The sequence below is a fragment of the Nematostella vectensis genome, chromosome 2, assembly GCF_932526225.1.
Source record: "Nematostella vectensis chromosome 2, jaNemVect1.1, whole genome shotgun sequence".
In the NCBI taxonomy this organism is placed as follows: domain Eukaryota; kingdom Metazoa; phylum Cnidaria; class Anthozoa; order Actiniaria; family Edwardsiidae; genus Nematostella; species Nematostella vectensis.
This window is the reverse complement of record NC_064035.1, coordinates 13,905,173-13,921,384: the sequence shown is the minus strand read 5'-3', so window position 1 is coordinate 13,921,384 and position 16,212 is coordinate 13,905,173. Positions and strand designations below refer to the sequence as shown.

General features: G+C 44.7%; 1 protein-coding gene across 2 annotated transcripts in view; it reads left to right on the top strand.

Moving 5' to 3' along the window:
- The window catches only part of LOC5521688, a 46,450-nt gene that overhangs the window by 7,437 nt on the left and 22,801 nt on the right, over positions 1-16,212 (top strand). For both annotated transcript variants that reach the window (XM_048723900.1, XM_048723901.1), the window contains exons 9-25: positions 1,591-1,757; positions 2,127-2,291; positions 2,868-3,012; positions 3,506-3,595; positions 4,104-4,325; positions 4,654-4,749; positions 4,985-5,020; positions 5,480-5,605; positions 6,615-6,750; positions 8,813-9,034; positions 9,692-9,864; positions 10,538-10,738; positions 10,927-11,130; positions 11,783-11,818; positions 13,106-13,384; positions 14,121-14,271; positions 15,665-15,942. In XM_048723900.1, coding sequence (XP_048579857.1) covers positions 1,591-1,757; positions 2,127-2,291; positions 2,868-3,012; positions 3,506-3,595; positions 4,104-4,325; positions 4,654-4,749; positions 4,985-5,020; positions 5,480-5,605; positions 6,615-6,750; positions 8,813-9,034; positions 9,692-9,864; positions 10,538-10,738; positions 10,927-11,130; positions 11,783-11,818; positions 13,106-13,384; positions 14,121-14,271; positions 15,665-15,942 — 2,727 coding nt within the window. The remainder of the gene's footprint in view (positions 1-1,590; positions 1,758-2,126; positions 2,292-2,867; positions 3,013-3,505; positions 3,596-4,103; positions 4,326-4,653; positions 4,750-4,984; positions 5,021-5,479; positions 5,606-6,614; positions 6,751-8,812; positions 9,035-9,691; positions 9,865-10,537; positions 10,739-10,926; positions 11,131-11,782; positions 11,819-13,105; positions 13,385-14,120; positions 14,272-15,664; positions 15,943-16,212) is intronic.

Genomic DNA, 16,212 nt, shown 5'->3' with positions numbered 1-16,212 from the left:
CTGTGTGTTTGATTTCTCAATGAATTTCTTTCGGCCCTGTTGTTTTAGAAAATTGACTCCAAACACTTCCCAAAGTATGCCTTAAATGCCTTATAGTTCTGTGACATTCTTTAGTACTTTTAAGTTATCAAAATATACCGGAATAGGATGTTATTGTTAAGTTATAGCCAAATTTGTTGTTGCGCGACCTCCCAGAATCCAAAATTTCTTTCTTCGTCTGGGAATAGCGCGTAGTCAATCAAACCAAACTACGCGCTATTCCCAAACAAGACATGGATTTTGGATTCGTCGAGGTCGCGCAACAACAAATTTGGCTGTTAGCCTTCAGGCACTCCGCTATTACGAAGTCCCTGATGCACTGATGGACTGGATAGAGAGAAAAGTAGTTACTTCCTTTATAACTGTATAGTATACATGGCGAAAATTACTCGATTCTGATTGGATGAGAGCAGTGCAGTTTTCAGGTAATTCAGTGCAGAAAAAAGGGAAATCAGTGCAGTATCAGTGCAGAATCGATCAAATCACGGTAAAACAGCGCGCGCTCTTGGAATTCTCGTCAAAACCGGCGTGATTTGTCAACAGCGCGCGCAACGAATTGTGAAAATTGAAAACTTTCGCATCGAAATCCTAACGATTTTCATCTCATTTCTCGCTCTTTCTTTCTAATGTTTGAATTGTTTAATTATCAGAAAAGGTTTTGAAAATTGAGTTAGAGTATTATCTAGTATCTATCGTGTAAGAAAATACTAGTTTTCGTTGTTTAGTTGTTCTAATGAACTGAAATGTATCGTATCGTATTGTATTGTTAGCTTTCTTACTAGCTTCTTAGCTTTCTTTCTTACTTTCTTTTAAGTAAGCTTAAAAAAAATACAATTCGTTGTGGGTTTCGAACTACTGGCATTCTATCGGCAAAAGCGAAATAAAGGGAGACTTAAACACAGTATTACAAGGTCTAAAGTTTTATTTTTCACGAAAAAGTATTTTTTTCGCTAACATATTTATCTTACAGTAAACTCCCCCATACATTCCTTTATAAACCACTGACAGTAGCCTTGGGCTACGTGTGACAAAACGGAATTTTAATATTCACAGCGTATCTACACATTTCAGAATTACTTACAACTACACCAAAGACGGCATTGGGATGGTTTTCATACCTTTCAAAAACTAATAGCTGGAAATTCTTGCGGTTTTCGACTCGGCTCCTTTTCATTTGGAGAGACGAATTTCGCAGCTTTTCACCACGTTGTTCTGTAAATTCTTTCGCCTTTTCGTAAAAAAAAAAATCCGCTGAACCCTGAAGAAACATTCACCTTTTTGGATATATCGATTTGTACACTCGAAAACAGCGCGATACCGTGGCCACCAAGACAAAGTGTTATAGTGCGACGCGCGCTACCGAGGCCACCAAAGCAAAGTGTTATAGTGCGACGCGCGATATCGTGGCCACCAAGACAATTTATCACACTGACAAGGTCGCCACAGTAGCGTGCATCGTACTGTAAATTTATCAGTAGCATTCTTCGTTGAATGAAGCCACGAAAAATGCTAATACCTCAGTGACATTAAAATTATCATTAAAATTCTCAGGACGTGACCAGTGTGACTCTCCGTTCGGAATGCAGAACAATATGATCGACGATTCGCAGATAACAGCCTCCAGCTCTAAACCCAGTGCGGACCCGTCCCAGGCCCGTCTCAATCTCCTACCGGCAGACGGAAACGCAGGAGCCTGGTGTGCAAATGTCAACAGAAGGGTATTGCTCTAAAATTGTTATTGGCTCCGTGCTTCCTCGGGCACTCGCCCCATCCCCCTCTTTTTAAATGCAGTGTCCCCACTTTTCTTAGCGGAAGTGTGTTTTACATAAACACCGGGTTTTGCATTGTGCTAAATATGTATCAAATATCACATGTATAAATCGGTTCCTTGATAAAAGACGATATTATGCATTTTTAAAACTGTTTGCCGGATATTATTTATATTTACCGGTACTCTATGTCAAATTGATACCCCCCCCCCCCCCCCCCCCCCGACACACACACTTTTTAGACCACTTCACCGCCCCTGTACGTTTTCTTTATTTGTTATTCCTAAAATAATTCCTTATCTATTGAATTTCTTCTAGTACCAATACCTTCAGATCGACCTTGGCGTTGTACGGCTAGTCAAGCACATTGCCCTCCAGGGAAGACCTAAATCCAACGACTTTGTCAGAACGTTCTACTTAAGATTTTCCAACGATGGTTTGAACTACATTCCGTACGGGGCTAACGCATCTATGAGCTACAGGGTAAGGGGGCGTGCTACATTCTATAGAGCGACTGTTAAAGAAAAAAAAACACAGTTGCAAAATACGCCAACGTTTTGTACTTTTATTTGAGTCCTTCTTTTGGGAGACTCTAAGCTATCTCTTAGGATTCAGAGAGCATAGTTGTTAGCTGAAATCAATTTTAGCGAAAATATAGAAATAAAGGAACTGTTGTCATGCATTGTCGGCCCGTATCTTGTGCAGCGTGGTTGCAAAGACTCTCGAAGACACGTGCAGTGGTTCTCATGTCCGGGCATCCAGCGTTTTTTGTGGGGGTTTCCCTTAACTCGTTACCGCAGGGGAGGGTTGATTTTTACGCAAGCGAAAAGAATAAAACGTTTCTGGATCCTCAAGCTTAGATTCGTGGAGAAATTCGCATTCTTTCAACAGTGGGTCTACAAAGTAGAAACAAAGTTCTTGGGAAAGAGAAAAAAATACATAAATCGGAAAACGCTAACATACGAGATAACGTTTTTAGTCGCAAAATATCTAATCATATCCTGTGCCCCTTCATCTTTTCTTCTAAGCTTTCTTATCATGTATTTTTGTTTTTTGCAGACCCTACAAGGCAATTCAAATGCCAACAACGTAGCGAACATTATGTTGGCGGAGCCATTCAATGCGCGCTTTATCAGAATATTCCCTCTAACATGGAGCAATAACATTTGCATTAGAACCGAGCTTTATGGGTGCGCATCTCAGGGTAAGACATATCAACAACAAGGGGGGCAGGGGAAGAAGGGCGGGCCCTAGACACTCAGTTCATTTCGTGACAGTAGAATGAATTAAGTAATAGATAAGCAGGTGCATACCCAGGGGGTGGGGGTGGGGGGGGGGTGCAGGGTGTGGTATTACTCCTGTATAGCGCCTGATATACTCGTTCACTATGGTAACAGGTGGTTTCGCCCACGTTGTTGTATCGCCCAGGTCTATAAGAGTAGTTTCGCCTACGGATAAAAATGCGACTTACTCTCGAGCTCTCTCATAAGAAAACATTTTGTTCGAAGGTATATCGCGCTGCTTTAGAAAAATCAAAACTAATGGAATACTCTATCGATCCAACGATCTTTATGGCAAAAAAAAGGTCAGATATGGGAGATTCTTTTTCGCCATAAAATATAGCTCTGATAAGTGGAATTATATATCTGATATACTCCTGTATAAAGCCTGATTTGCTCCTCTAAAATGTTTAACAGCGAATTCAGTCAGATGCGGCGTTGGTTGGGAGGAGGGACCCGACGACACTTGCTACCAGTTTAACACAGACACACTCAAGATATGGGCAGGTAAGACTTAAACATAGAGACTCGTAAGATATGGGCAGGTTAGGGAACAACACAGGACACGCGTGAGAAATAAATAGGTAAGGGTACAACATAGACACGCTTAATATATGGGTAGGTAAGGGTACAACATAGACACACGTGAGAAATAAGTAGGTAAGGGTACAACACAGGACACGCGTAATATATGGGTAGGTAAGGGTACAACACAGACATGCGTAAGATATTGATAGGTAAGGGTACAACACAGACATGCGTAAGATATTGATAGGTAAGGGTACAACACAGACATGCGTAAGATATTGATAGGTAAGGGTACAACACAGACATGCGTAAGATATTGATAGGTAAGGGTACAACACAGACACGTGTAATATATGGGTAGGTAAGGGTACAACACAGACATGCGTAAGATATGGGTAGGTGTGACTCTCTGGGTTTCAATTTTTGATAACAACTTATGATGTTCTGAAACTTTTTGAAAATATATGTTATCTGTTTCTATTTTCAGATGCCCGAGCTGTGTGTAATGGTCGTGGTGGCGATTTATTAAGCATCGTCACGGCCAACGAGAAGTCCTATATTGAGAAGCGAATCAAACCCTTAGCAGGCTCTTCAGCGTCTCTGTGGATTGGTTTGAATGACAGGGAATCCAATCGTCTTTTCAGCTGGAGCGATCAGAGCCCATTCGTGATAACGAGATGGGACGCAGGATACCCGAAGGACACAACAAGTATGTAAACTCCTAAATATCGTAGAATAACCTCTCCCCACGAACTCTCCGGGTTTTCTGCGACTTGCAGTGAGCTAAGATGAGCAGTGAGTTTTGCGTGACGTCACATCATAAACCACAGGAAACCCGAAATGAGCGTTAAGGACTAGGCTAGAGTAGAATTTCAATTTAAATCCTTATAACTCGGTAACTCGAGCCCTCTGTAACTCGAGCTCCCTCTAACTCGAGCCCTCGGTAACAAGAATTCCATCTAACTCGAACTATCTGTAACTCGAGCCCCATATTACCCGATCATCCTCATCTCATTCCTTTTTTTTCCCTTTCATAGATACAAAATCTTGTGTGGAGCTCGTTCCCAGTCGCGCCGCGTGGAGAGATGTGGACTGCGGAGAATTTAAGCCGTTCATCTGCAAGAGAAAACTGGGTTTGAGTACCTTTTCTTTATCTAACGTCACTTTACTATCCATTTTATTGTTTTTTTGTCTATTTTAATTCTCAGTGTTTGCTTTCATGTTCTTGATGATATCTTAAAATCACAAAAAAAGAACCTGTTTTCTATTTCTGGGGTAGAGTATTTGACCCTTCGTATATGGCTAGTTATCGTGTTAACCCGCACCCCTGCATTTTCTTTACCAACTCATCTATTTCGTTTTATTTAGTAACAACGACCCAGAAGAAGTTCTCTATGACTGCAAGTAAGTGAACGACATCTAGAAATCAGACACGCGGCTATTATATGTGGGGTGCGCATGAGTTTCACACCACGTGGCCGCCAAAATAAGCTTCCCATTCAAAGTATAGAAGTGTCATTCTCCTCAACAAGTTATTTCATGTGTAGCTCTACCCTTGAAAATTTTAATACCATTATGCTTGGTGTACACTCGTGACATAACGACATAGGCGACTGGACTGGACTTAAAAGAAAAAACTTTTCTCTTATGTGGTTATGTCGGGCTTATGTCTTTATGTGATTCACACTTGAACATACAAACATAAGAGTGCGCGCGCCTATATCGTTATGTCACTAGTGTGCACCAGGCATAAGCAAAGCGAAATAGCACCAAATTTTATTGGGTGATTGCACCTGTCATATTGTTTGGCCTTATTTTCGCATAGCTAACCCTTGTGTTTCTATTTTAACACCCTTCTATCAGATTGGCTTAGTACCACAGACATGTACTGGCCCCTGGATGACGTCATCAACTCACGCGTTCTTGGATCAACGGTGGCTTCAGTCATTGGCAATGTCGTCAACGCAAGCGAGAAGCAAAATGGGAAAAGTATGTATACCCGCTAGGTGAACTCTCCGGGATATTTGTTCAAGATTAAACCACTAAATACAGTAAAAAAAAAACGTGTATAAAAAGTTAGATTTTCAAGATCAAGCTGAGTAGGCTCTCATCTGCCTCGTACCCAGTCTCGGCTCTGTTAAAAAAAAACACGCGCGCAAAGGACCACGGGAAGGCGGACCCGTTAGACTCGATCTCTCGTGACGGTCCAGCATGCATTGCGTTTGCATTGTCTTGCTTCTCACTGTCCGTGAACTTTTGCGCGCCGTCTTCTTTTCTTTCTCCGCACACGATCACGCCTGGAACGAGTCAGACTGGGAACGAGTCAGGGTTCTCATCAATACGGGTACAAGGCTGTTTAGGTTCTTAATTGACTCTTATCTTTTTATCATATACACCGAACAGTAGCAGTCACTAGTCATGATGCCTGCTGAATTTAACAATAACAATCAATGCTGAACTCAACATTTTTAAAAGCCCATTTTGTATTTAACTACAGTGTAAAATGTATCCAACATTTTTTTACTTCAAGTTTAATTGTCAAAAAAGAAACAGTAAAGTATGCAGGGGTTAGATAACGTTTTCACTTTATACAACAATGTCAGCTTTGCTTTTTGGGATATTGTAAGGACACACCTGTTTTGGTATCTTTTGTGTCTAGACTAGCCCCAAGTCACCCGATTTTCCCTAATAAAAGAGCGTGATCTAATGAGTAGGCTAAGGATATTAGGCGAAGGATATACAAAATGTGATAATTCAGTCCTCTTTCGCCTTAAAAATAATCTTCTTTCTCTTTTTTAAATATTTCCATTCATTGAAATTCAAATGCCCCGTTCTACGTTTATGTTCTTTTTTACCCTGGATTAGTGTTGTATCGAAAAATAACCCACAAAGAATGAACTCAACAATTTGTATCCTTAGGCGCATTCGAACAAGCTTCATTTAGTTAACCCTGGATGAGTTCGCTGTATTTTTCCCTGTTTTTTTTTTGTCGACTCAGGTGCGCTACAATTCCAGTCTTTCTCGTCATACTTGCAAGCTGGTGAATACCCCGGTCAGTGTATCAGCGATGCCGACTTGTGTAATACTGGACTTAGCATGGTGTTCACGATTCGACTTGACACACAAACCTTGAGGTGATTGATGGCATTAATCACGCTTCACCAGGTGTTATTTACCCACTAGCGGAAGATGTAAACACATAGCCATCTAGGGAATACATGCACGCTTGCACGCATAAACTAGCACACTTGCAAAAGCGATATGTATTTTGAGACCTGAACAGTGAGACGCACTAGCACTAACACCACATGAGCTGTACCTAGGGACCATCTGCACAGTGAGCCATGCACTAACACACTGCACCACACAAGCTGTACCTAGGGACCACCTGCACAGTGAGCCATGCACCAACACACTGCACCACACAAGCTGTACCTAGGGACCACCTGCACAGTGAGCCATGCACCAACACACTGCACCACACAAGCTGTACCTAGGGACCACCTGCACAGTGAGCCATGCACTACAAACTACATCACACAAGCTGTACTCATGGACCACCTGCACAGTGAGCCATGCACTACAAACTACATCACACAAGCTGTACTCATGGACCACCTGCGCAGTGAGCCATGCACTAACACACTGCACCACACAAGCTGTACCTAGGGACCACCTGCACAGTGAGCCATGCACTAACACACTGCACCACACAAGCTGTACCTAGGGACCACCTGCACAGTGAGCCATGCACTACAAACTACATCACACAAGCTGTACTCATGGACCACCTGCACAGTGAGCCATGCACTAACACACTGCACCACACAAGCTGTACCTAGGGACTACCTGCACAGTGAGCCATGCACTAACACACTGCACCACACAAGCTGTACCTAAGGACCACCTGCACAGTGAGCCATGCACCAACACACTGCACGACACAAGCTGTACCTAGGGACCACCTGCACAGTGAGCCATGCACTAACACACTGCACCACACAAGCTGTACCTAGGGACCACCTGCACAGTGAGCCATGCACCAACACACTGCACGACACAAGCTGTACCTAGGGACCACCTGCACAGTGAGCCATGCACTAACACACTGCACCACACAAGCTGTACCTAGGGACCACCTGCACAGTGAGCCATGCACTAACACACTGCATCACACAAGCTGTACCTAGGGACCACCTGCACAGTAAGCCATGCACTACAAACTACATCACACAAGCTGTGCTCATGGACCACCTGCACAGTGAGCCATGCACTACAAACTACATCACACAAGCTGTACTCATGGACCACCTGCACAGTGAGCCATGCACTAACACACTGCACCACACAAGCTGTACCTAGGGACCACCTGCACAGTGAGCCATGCACTAACACACTGCACCACACAAGCTGTACCTAGGGACCACCTGCACAGTGAGCCATGCACCAACACACTGCACGACACAAGCTGTACCTAGGGACCACCTGCACAGTGAGCCGTGCACCAACACACTGCACCACACAAGCTGTACCTAGGGACCACCTGCACAGTGAGCCATGCACCAACACACTGCACCACACAAGCTGTACCTAGGGACCACCTGCACAGTGAACCATGCACTACAAACTACATCACACAAGCTGTACTCATGGACCACCTGCACAGTGAGCCGTGCACCAACACACAGCACCACACAAGCTGTACCAAGGGACCACCTGCACAGTGAGCCATGTACTAACACACTACGCCACACAAGCTGTACATAGGGACCACCTGCACAGTGAGCCATGCACCAACACACTGCACCACACAAGCTGTACCTAGGGACCACCTGCACAGTGAGCCGTGCACCAACACACTGCACCACACAAGCTGTACCTAGGGACCACCTGCACAGTGAGCCATGCACCAACATACTGCACGACACAAGCTGTACCTAGGGACCACCTGCACAGTGAGCCATGCACTAACACACTGTACCACACAAGCTGTACCTAGGGACCATCTGCACAGTGAGCCATGCACCAACACACTGCACGACACAAGCTGTACCTAGGGACAATGCATGCACTTTGTACTAACACCCAGTTTCACACAAGCTGTACCTAAAGACCTACCTGTACAGTAAACACATTCTAGAACAACAGAATGGCTGCACTGTCACGCAAACCTCCTGATCACTCTTTGATTGCCAGGTGGTCGCGAGTGTTTTTAGTGGACTCTATTGGCGACCCGCAGCTTCAGACATCCCGCGGGTTTGCGGTGTATCTCGAATCTAGACAGATCGTCGTCACAGTCTTCACAACGAGACTTAAATGGACGGTACGGGCATCTATCAGCCCGGCAGTGTGGCATCACGTGGCGTTCACTTGGCAGGCGGGCACAGGACTTCAGCTTTACATAGACGGCGTAATGAAGTAAGTTTTTGGATTGACAAACGACCAAAGACGCAAAACACGACACGCCCGTAGACAATTAATAAGATAAACGAAGCAAGCAATATAAGGGCTGGTATACTCCGCATTCTAAAGAATAGTGCGATATGTGCGTTGCAGGTTTGAGTCTAGAACTGTCAGAGAGTGGGTCCTGCACATAAAATGCTTCATGATATAACCAGCGCCGAAAGTTGTGTTACTATGAAGTCCGAAAGAGCTAAAAAAGAATGCGTGTCCTCCGGTAGATGAACTGTTGAGTCGTTCGACTTCTAAAGGCTGACTTCCATCAATGTTATCAAAACGTGCACAGCTTAAAGCATAGTGTATAAAGTATATGTTTATTTGAAGGTTATTTGCCTATTAGGAATTATAACTGAAAATCGTAATTAGCATTATTTTTGCTTAAGTTTTCTTTCATATTCCGAAAGTGTGAAATTTGTCGATAAAATCCTGCCAAAAAGATAAAGGCTGGTTTAACCTTGGATTTCTAAAACTAGTGCGTTGCGTTTTTCTGCTCTGTCAATAAGTTTTGCCCCTTGGACATAATGAATAAGATATTATACACCGATTATCTGTGCTAAATACCATTGTATATGTATGACTGCAAAATGTACCTAATCTGTTTCCGTTTTTCTCCAGAGTCAACCTCAAGGCTGGAATAATACAGACCCCGCCCCACACGACCAACTCGTTTCCCCTCACCATCGGCAGCCAGGGACGCGCAAAACTTCCTGGATCCTTCTACATGCGCGGGCTGGGGATCTGGAACCGGGTACTCTCCAGCCAGGAAGTCTCTGCGATCTTCATTTCCGGTACAACAATCCGCACTCCCAATGCACTCTCACACAATGCTATAGCTATGTAACTTACACCAGTTACACTGGTACGGAAGACAAAAGATTGCCAGAGGACAGAACAAAAAAATGGCAAGTTTTCCCAAAATAAGTTATGGTTACCTTTGGTAAGCTTGAGTTTTTGCATAGAGGTTCCTTATGTTATGTAAACCAACATATCAAAAAGTGTATGCGGAATCTTGAGCTTATATATTGAGAGTTAGAAAATTTCATGCCAGTTTTTGCTCTGTCGAGCCAGAGGGTTTATTGCGTCCTCAGTGGTTCTTTCACGTCCCTTCAATCCACTTTGGTGAAGTGGAGCACACAGCGGTGAAGGCTGACGCGCTATACACTAGGAAACCAAGTGATTAGAATCTTTGTACCCCCATCTAAGATATTGCCAATGATTGCATTTTGTGTTGATCAGCTGCAAGTGTGGAGTTAAAATTTACACAAAGCTTATCCTGGAAATTCAGATTTTGAAACACAAAAGATAAGGGTAAATCATCACCTTAGGCGCGTACACAGATGGGTGAACAGGATGAAGGGGTTTACCGTCCTTGATGTCAATAATTGCACTTGTAATCTGTCCTGCTATGAAACTACTTAGCAATAATCTAGAGCTGCAATATGTCGTGTGCTTTGCTATCAGAGTTTGGTGTGTGCCGCACTGGTTGGAAGGAATACGGGCAATACTGTTACCAATTCAATAGCGACAAACGGAATTGGCAATCGGCGCGTCTGATGTGCCAGAATCGCGGCGGAGAACTGGTCAGCATCCTCTCCCCAGTTGAACAAGCGCACATCACACTAGAAGTTGGATTCTTTGGTCTCAGTACATTTGCGTGGATAGGTAAGCCATTTGTATGATGAGATAATTTGCATGTATCTCTGGACCCTCTTCTATGCGGAGAATTCTTGACTATTGATCCCTGCAAGCGAAGAGACTTGAGAATGTGTGCTTTCGAATTCGATAAACGTGCACCATTTATCTCTTATTATTTATTGTTCAGCTTGAAAATTTATTTTTGATGCTACAAGGTTTTCATGACAAGACAATCGAGAGCGCGTGGGAATGGTCAGACGGATCTCCTGTCCGGTTCACCAACTGGTGGAATTACCAACCGGACAATTGGATCAACAGCGAAGATTGTGCCCATACCTACCACCAAACGAGTGCCATGGGACGATGGAACGACATCTCCTGCTACACAAACATGGCCTATATCTGCAAGCGAGATAAAGGTAGGGGGATTAGGTTACAAAACTAGCGACGGGAGGGGATACGTACTACGAAGACAGGCACGACTGCATTAGTGAGAGGAGGTGTGTGTGAGCACGACTGTATAAGTGAGAGAAGGTGTGTGTGAACGCGACTGTATTAGTGAGGGAAGGTGTGTGTGAACGCGACTGTATAAGTGAGAGAAGGTGTCTGTGTACGCGACTGTATAAGTGAGAGAAGGTGTGTGTGTGTGAACACAACTGTATTAGTGAGAGAAGGTGTGTGTGTGTGAACACAACTGTTCTAGTGAGAGAAGGTGTGTGTGTGAACGCGACTGTATTAGTAAGAGAGGAGGTGTGTGTGAACACAACTGTATTAGTGAGAGAGAAGGTGCGTGTGTACGCGACTGTATAGTGAGAGGAGGGGTGTGTGTGTACGCGAATGTATAGTAAGAGGAGGGGTGCGTGTGAACGCGACTGGATTAGTGATAGAAGATGTGTGTGAACGCTACTGTATAGTGAGAGGAGGGGTGTGTGTGTGTGAACGCGACTATATTAGTGAGAGAAGGTGCGTGTGAACGCTACTGTATAGTGAGAGGAGGGATGTGTGTGTACACGTCTGTATAGAGAGTCCTCAATATGTTTTACGATAGCAATGTCCTTTTTGTACTTACAGAATACAACCCCTCTGCGCCGGTCAGTCCGACAACAGGTACATCATCCAAAACTATTGTTTTGGCTTAATTGTTGAGTATGATTATCTGGTTCCGAGATGATATATGTGATTTTTATATGATATATATGATTTTTACTTTTCAGAGCCCCCCTTTCATTGTAAACATTGTTTTCGACCAAAATTAACAAAAACAATCTTTAATTCTGGAAAATTCATTCATCATTATTTTAGAGTCTGACATCTCTCCTCTGTATAAAAAGGGATAATGTACAAAGTATAAAACATTGTATGTATATCGTTTTGTGGATTTGCATGCTCGTACTCGGTGTTAACATCGCTAAAACCCTCTCCGTTCGGTGATCGGGCGCCATCTTGTATTTTAAGCCGCGTGGTTCCTGGGGGCCAGCGCAAAAATGGACGCAGGGCAGGGGGGGAAAGTTGAGAGTCCTTTCCCCCCTGCCCTGCGTCCGTTAATACAAGATGGCGCACGATCACCGAACGGAGAGGGTTTTCAGCGATGATAACACCAAGTACCGCCTGCAAGCATGCAATATTTCCATTTGTTCCTGTTAACTGTTAATAAACTGTATCGGTAAATCCAACTTTTATATTGAAAGCTGGAAGTATCTATATTATGGTTTATAAAGACAAAAAAAATTAAACAGTGGTCATTTGGCTTAACATGCAATGTGTATTTGTGCTACAACCTAGATCATATCAGTATATTAGTATATTTTTGGGGGTTAAAAATTTTCCGAAACCCCCTACCCCTCAATATCTTCCCTCCCCCTCGTTTTTTTTTATGAAAACTCCCTTACTCGTTGATTATAAATAGCTAATGTTTTAAAAAGTGTGTACGTATATACTTATGAAACGTTTTTATTTTCGGAGCAATCTAAGGAAAAAAAGGTTCTTGTGAATGGTCCTAAATTTCAGTGACATATCAGCATGAAATACACACATGATATCGTATATGAGATTATTATACCAATAGCAAAGTATCAAATACAGAATTTCACAAAAAAATCAGCAGTAATCTAGGTCGTATTTCACATTTTCCGAACTCTGACTCGAACCTAGGTCCCCTCGATCACCTCCCGCTGGAGGATGACATCTAGCCACGAAATCTCAGGCTGAAAGTTGTTATATAAGACAGGCTGAAAGTTGTTATATAAGACAGGCTGAAAGTTGTTATATAAGACAGGCTGAAAGTTGTTATATAAGACAGGCTGAAAGTTGTTATATAAGACAGGCTGAAAGTTGTTATATAAGACAGGTTCTTTCTAATAAAAAGCATGTGGTATAGTAATACTTCTCTTACAGCTCCCCGTCAGCAAAACATTTGCGAGTGGACATCAGATGCACTAAGCTGCCCTTCATCCACCGTGATCTCGGTACAGAAGGCTAACTACGGACGCACTGATCGACAGCCGTGTGGACCAATTAGTGTCACCGGATGTGTCTTTGATGTCACCGCAAAGCTACAGGCCATGTGTGACGGAAATCCATATTGCTCTGTTAACCCCACGAACCAGCTGTTTGGTAAAGACCCCTGTCCCACTGTGAGGAAATACTTGGATGTCACCTTCGTGTGCAAAAGAGGTATGTAAAAGCTGCGTGCGATGTGAGATTTTAATGGCAGCTAAATCTGGTGTCTTTTAGCAATGAAACGCAAGGACAAGGATGAAAGCGCAACGCAAATGTGAATCGGTCAAAGCAAACGCAAGTGCAACACACGCGAAAACTTGTCGAACACAACTTAAATAAAATTAGCGTTGTTAAAGATAGCAGTAAAGCTTTTTAAAGCTTTAAAAGTGTGGTCTTTTAGTGTTGTCAAAGCTAGCGGAAAAGGGCTTAAGGGCCGACCACACTAGCACGGATTCGTTTGGATCCGTATACTTTTTGATACGTTTAGGCCTCCCGTCCACACGCGCGCTGGATCCAGCGAATCCGAATACTTTTGAAAACGCCGTCGAAAATGAATCAAAATGAATCCGTATACTTTGTTCCGTAGTGTGGACGGTCGAATCCGTATCAAAATGAAAACGATGGCGTCATATCGCAGACGCGCCTGCTGCTTTGAGCATGCGCAATCATAAGAATGACGTCACCCCGTACCTTTCAGCGTTTACAAACGTTTGAATCCGGTTAGTCTGGACGGCTGGATCCAGGCGAACACGCTGCTAAAACGATATTGTGGATGCGAATCAAGTGATGCGTTTTCGGCAAAACGAATCTGGATACTTTTGAATCCGTGTTAGTGTGGACGACCCCTTAGTGTTGCCCTGGTGTTGTCGAAGATAGCAGTAAAGCGCGTACTGTGGCCTTGGTGTTGTAGGTGCTGTGGTGACTCAAGGCTGTCCGGCGGGCTGGCAGCGATCTCCCGACGGTAATGCATGTTATGGCCTGACACTGGACAAGAAAACTTGGCCTGACGCACGTGATTCTTGTCGCGCCCAGGGCGCAGAGCTCGCCAGTATACACACCGGGTAAGACGTGTCAAGGCGCAGAGCTCGCCAGTATACACACCGGGTAAGACTTGACAGGGCGCAGAGCTCGCCAGTATACACACCGGGTAAGACGTGTCAAGGCGCAGAGCTCGCTAGTATACACACCAGGTAAGATGTGTCAGGGCGCAGAGCTCGCTAGTATACATACCGGGTAAGACGTGTCAAGGCGCAGAGCTCGCTAGTATACACACCGGGTAAGACGTGTCAGGGCGCAGAGCTCGCTAGTATACACACCGGGTAAGACGTGTCAGGGCGCAGAGCTCGCCAGTATACACACCAGGTAAGACGTGTCAGGGCGCAGAGCTCGCTAGTATGCACACCGGGTAAGACTTGTCAGTGCGCAGAGCTTGTTAGTAATACACACCGGGTAAGACGTGTCAGGGCGCAGAGCTCGCTAGTATACACACCGGGTAAGACGTGTCAGGGCGCAGAGCTCGCTAGTATACACACCGGGTAAGACGTGTCAGGGCGCAGAGCTCGCTAGTATACATACCGGGTAAGACGTGTCAAGGCGCAGAGCTCGCTAGTATACACACCAGGTAAGACATGTCAAGGCACAGAGCTCGCTAGTATACACACCGGGTAAGACGTGTCATGGCGCAGAGATCGCTAGTATACACACTGGGTAAGACGTGTCAGGGCGCAGAGATCGCTAGTATACACACCGGGTAAGACGTGTCAGGACGAATAGCTCGCTAGTATACACAGCGGGTAAGACGTGTCAGGACGAATAGCTTGCTAGTATACACACCGGGTAAGACGTGTCATGGCGCAGAGATCGCTAGTATACACACTGGGTAAGACGTGTCAGGACGAATAGCTCGCTAGTATACACAGCGGGTAAGACGTGTCAGGGCGCAGAGATCGCTAGTTTACACACTGGGTAAGACGTGTCAGGACAAATAGCTCGCTAGTATACACACTGGGTAAGACGTGTCAGGACGAATAGCTCGCTAGTATACACACCGGGTAAGACCTTTCAGGACGAATAGCTCGCTAGTATACACACTGGGTAAGGGAGGAGTCTTAATGGCGCAGTTGGCAGAGCGCTGTTGTACCAGCGCGTCTAAGTACTGGGTTTCGTGTTCAATTCCAAATGCTATCGTGAGTGAAGTTTGTTGGCTCCAATGTGTTTCTTTCAGTTTGACCACGTTTAATCTGCGCTCTCGTAATTCAGCGCTCTAGCTGGAAGGTGATAACCTGCCCAAAATTGTCTTGTCGACTCGGGTGGGTTCACTCCAACGATTCGAAATACCCCTTACAAAAAAGCCCACAAACCTCAGGCCATTCATCAAGCAGTATAAACAGAGCTCAGTCTACTCCTCGATCAATAGTAACATATGTCATAATGATTTTAACGGCTTTGGTTTAGATGGGAGAGTGCCCTGGTGACAAGTCTTCTAGTGACGTCATGGGACGCCGGTGACGTATGGATTGGTCTGACGGACACCAATCAGCGCGGCATCTACCGCTGGACTGACGGTAGCCCTGTGGACTGGACTAACTGGTGGAATGGGGAGCCTAATGACCGTGGCGTCACGGGAAGTTGTGTGCGGGCGACCTTGACAGTTAGCAGTCGGGATTGGATGTACTGGGTTGATAGCAATTGTACCAGTACACCATACGCATTCGTTTGCAAGAAATACAGACGTAAGTCAGAGATTATTTGATATTCGTTCTTGTTTCTATGTTATTTCGCGACTATATGGTGGTGGTGGTGGTGGGGGGTTGGGTTACAGCCCCCAGCCCCACCCCTCTTAGTCTCTATCCCCCCTGTTAGCCCTACCCCTGCTAGTGCATTCCCCTGTTAGACCCACCCCTACTAGTCCATCCCCCCTGTTAGCCCTACCCCTGCTAGTGCATTCCCCTGTTAGACCCACCCCTACTAGTCCACCCCCCCTGTTAGCCCTACCCCTGCTA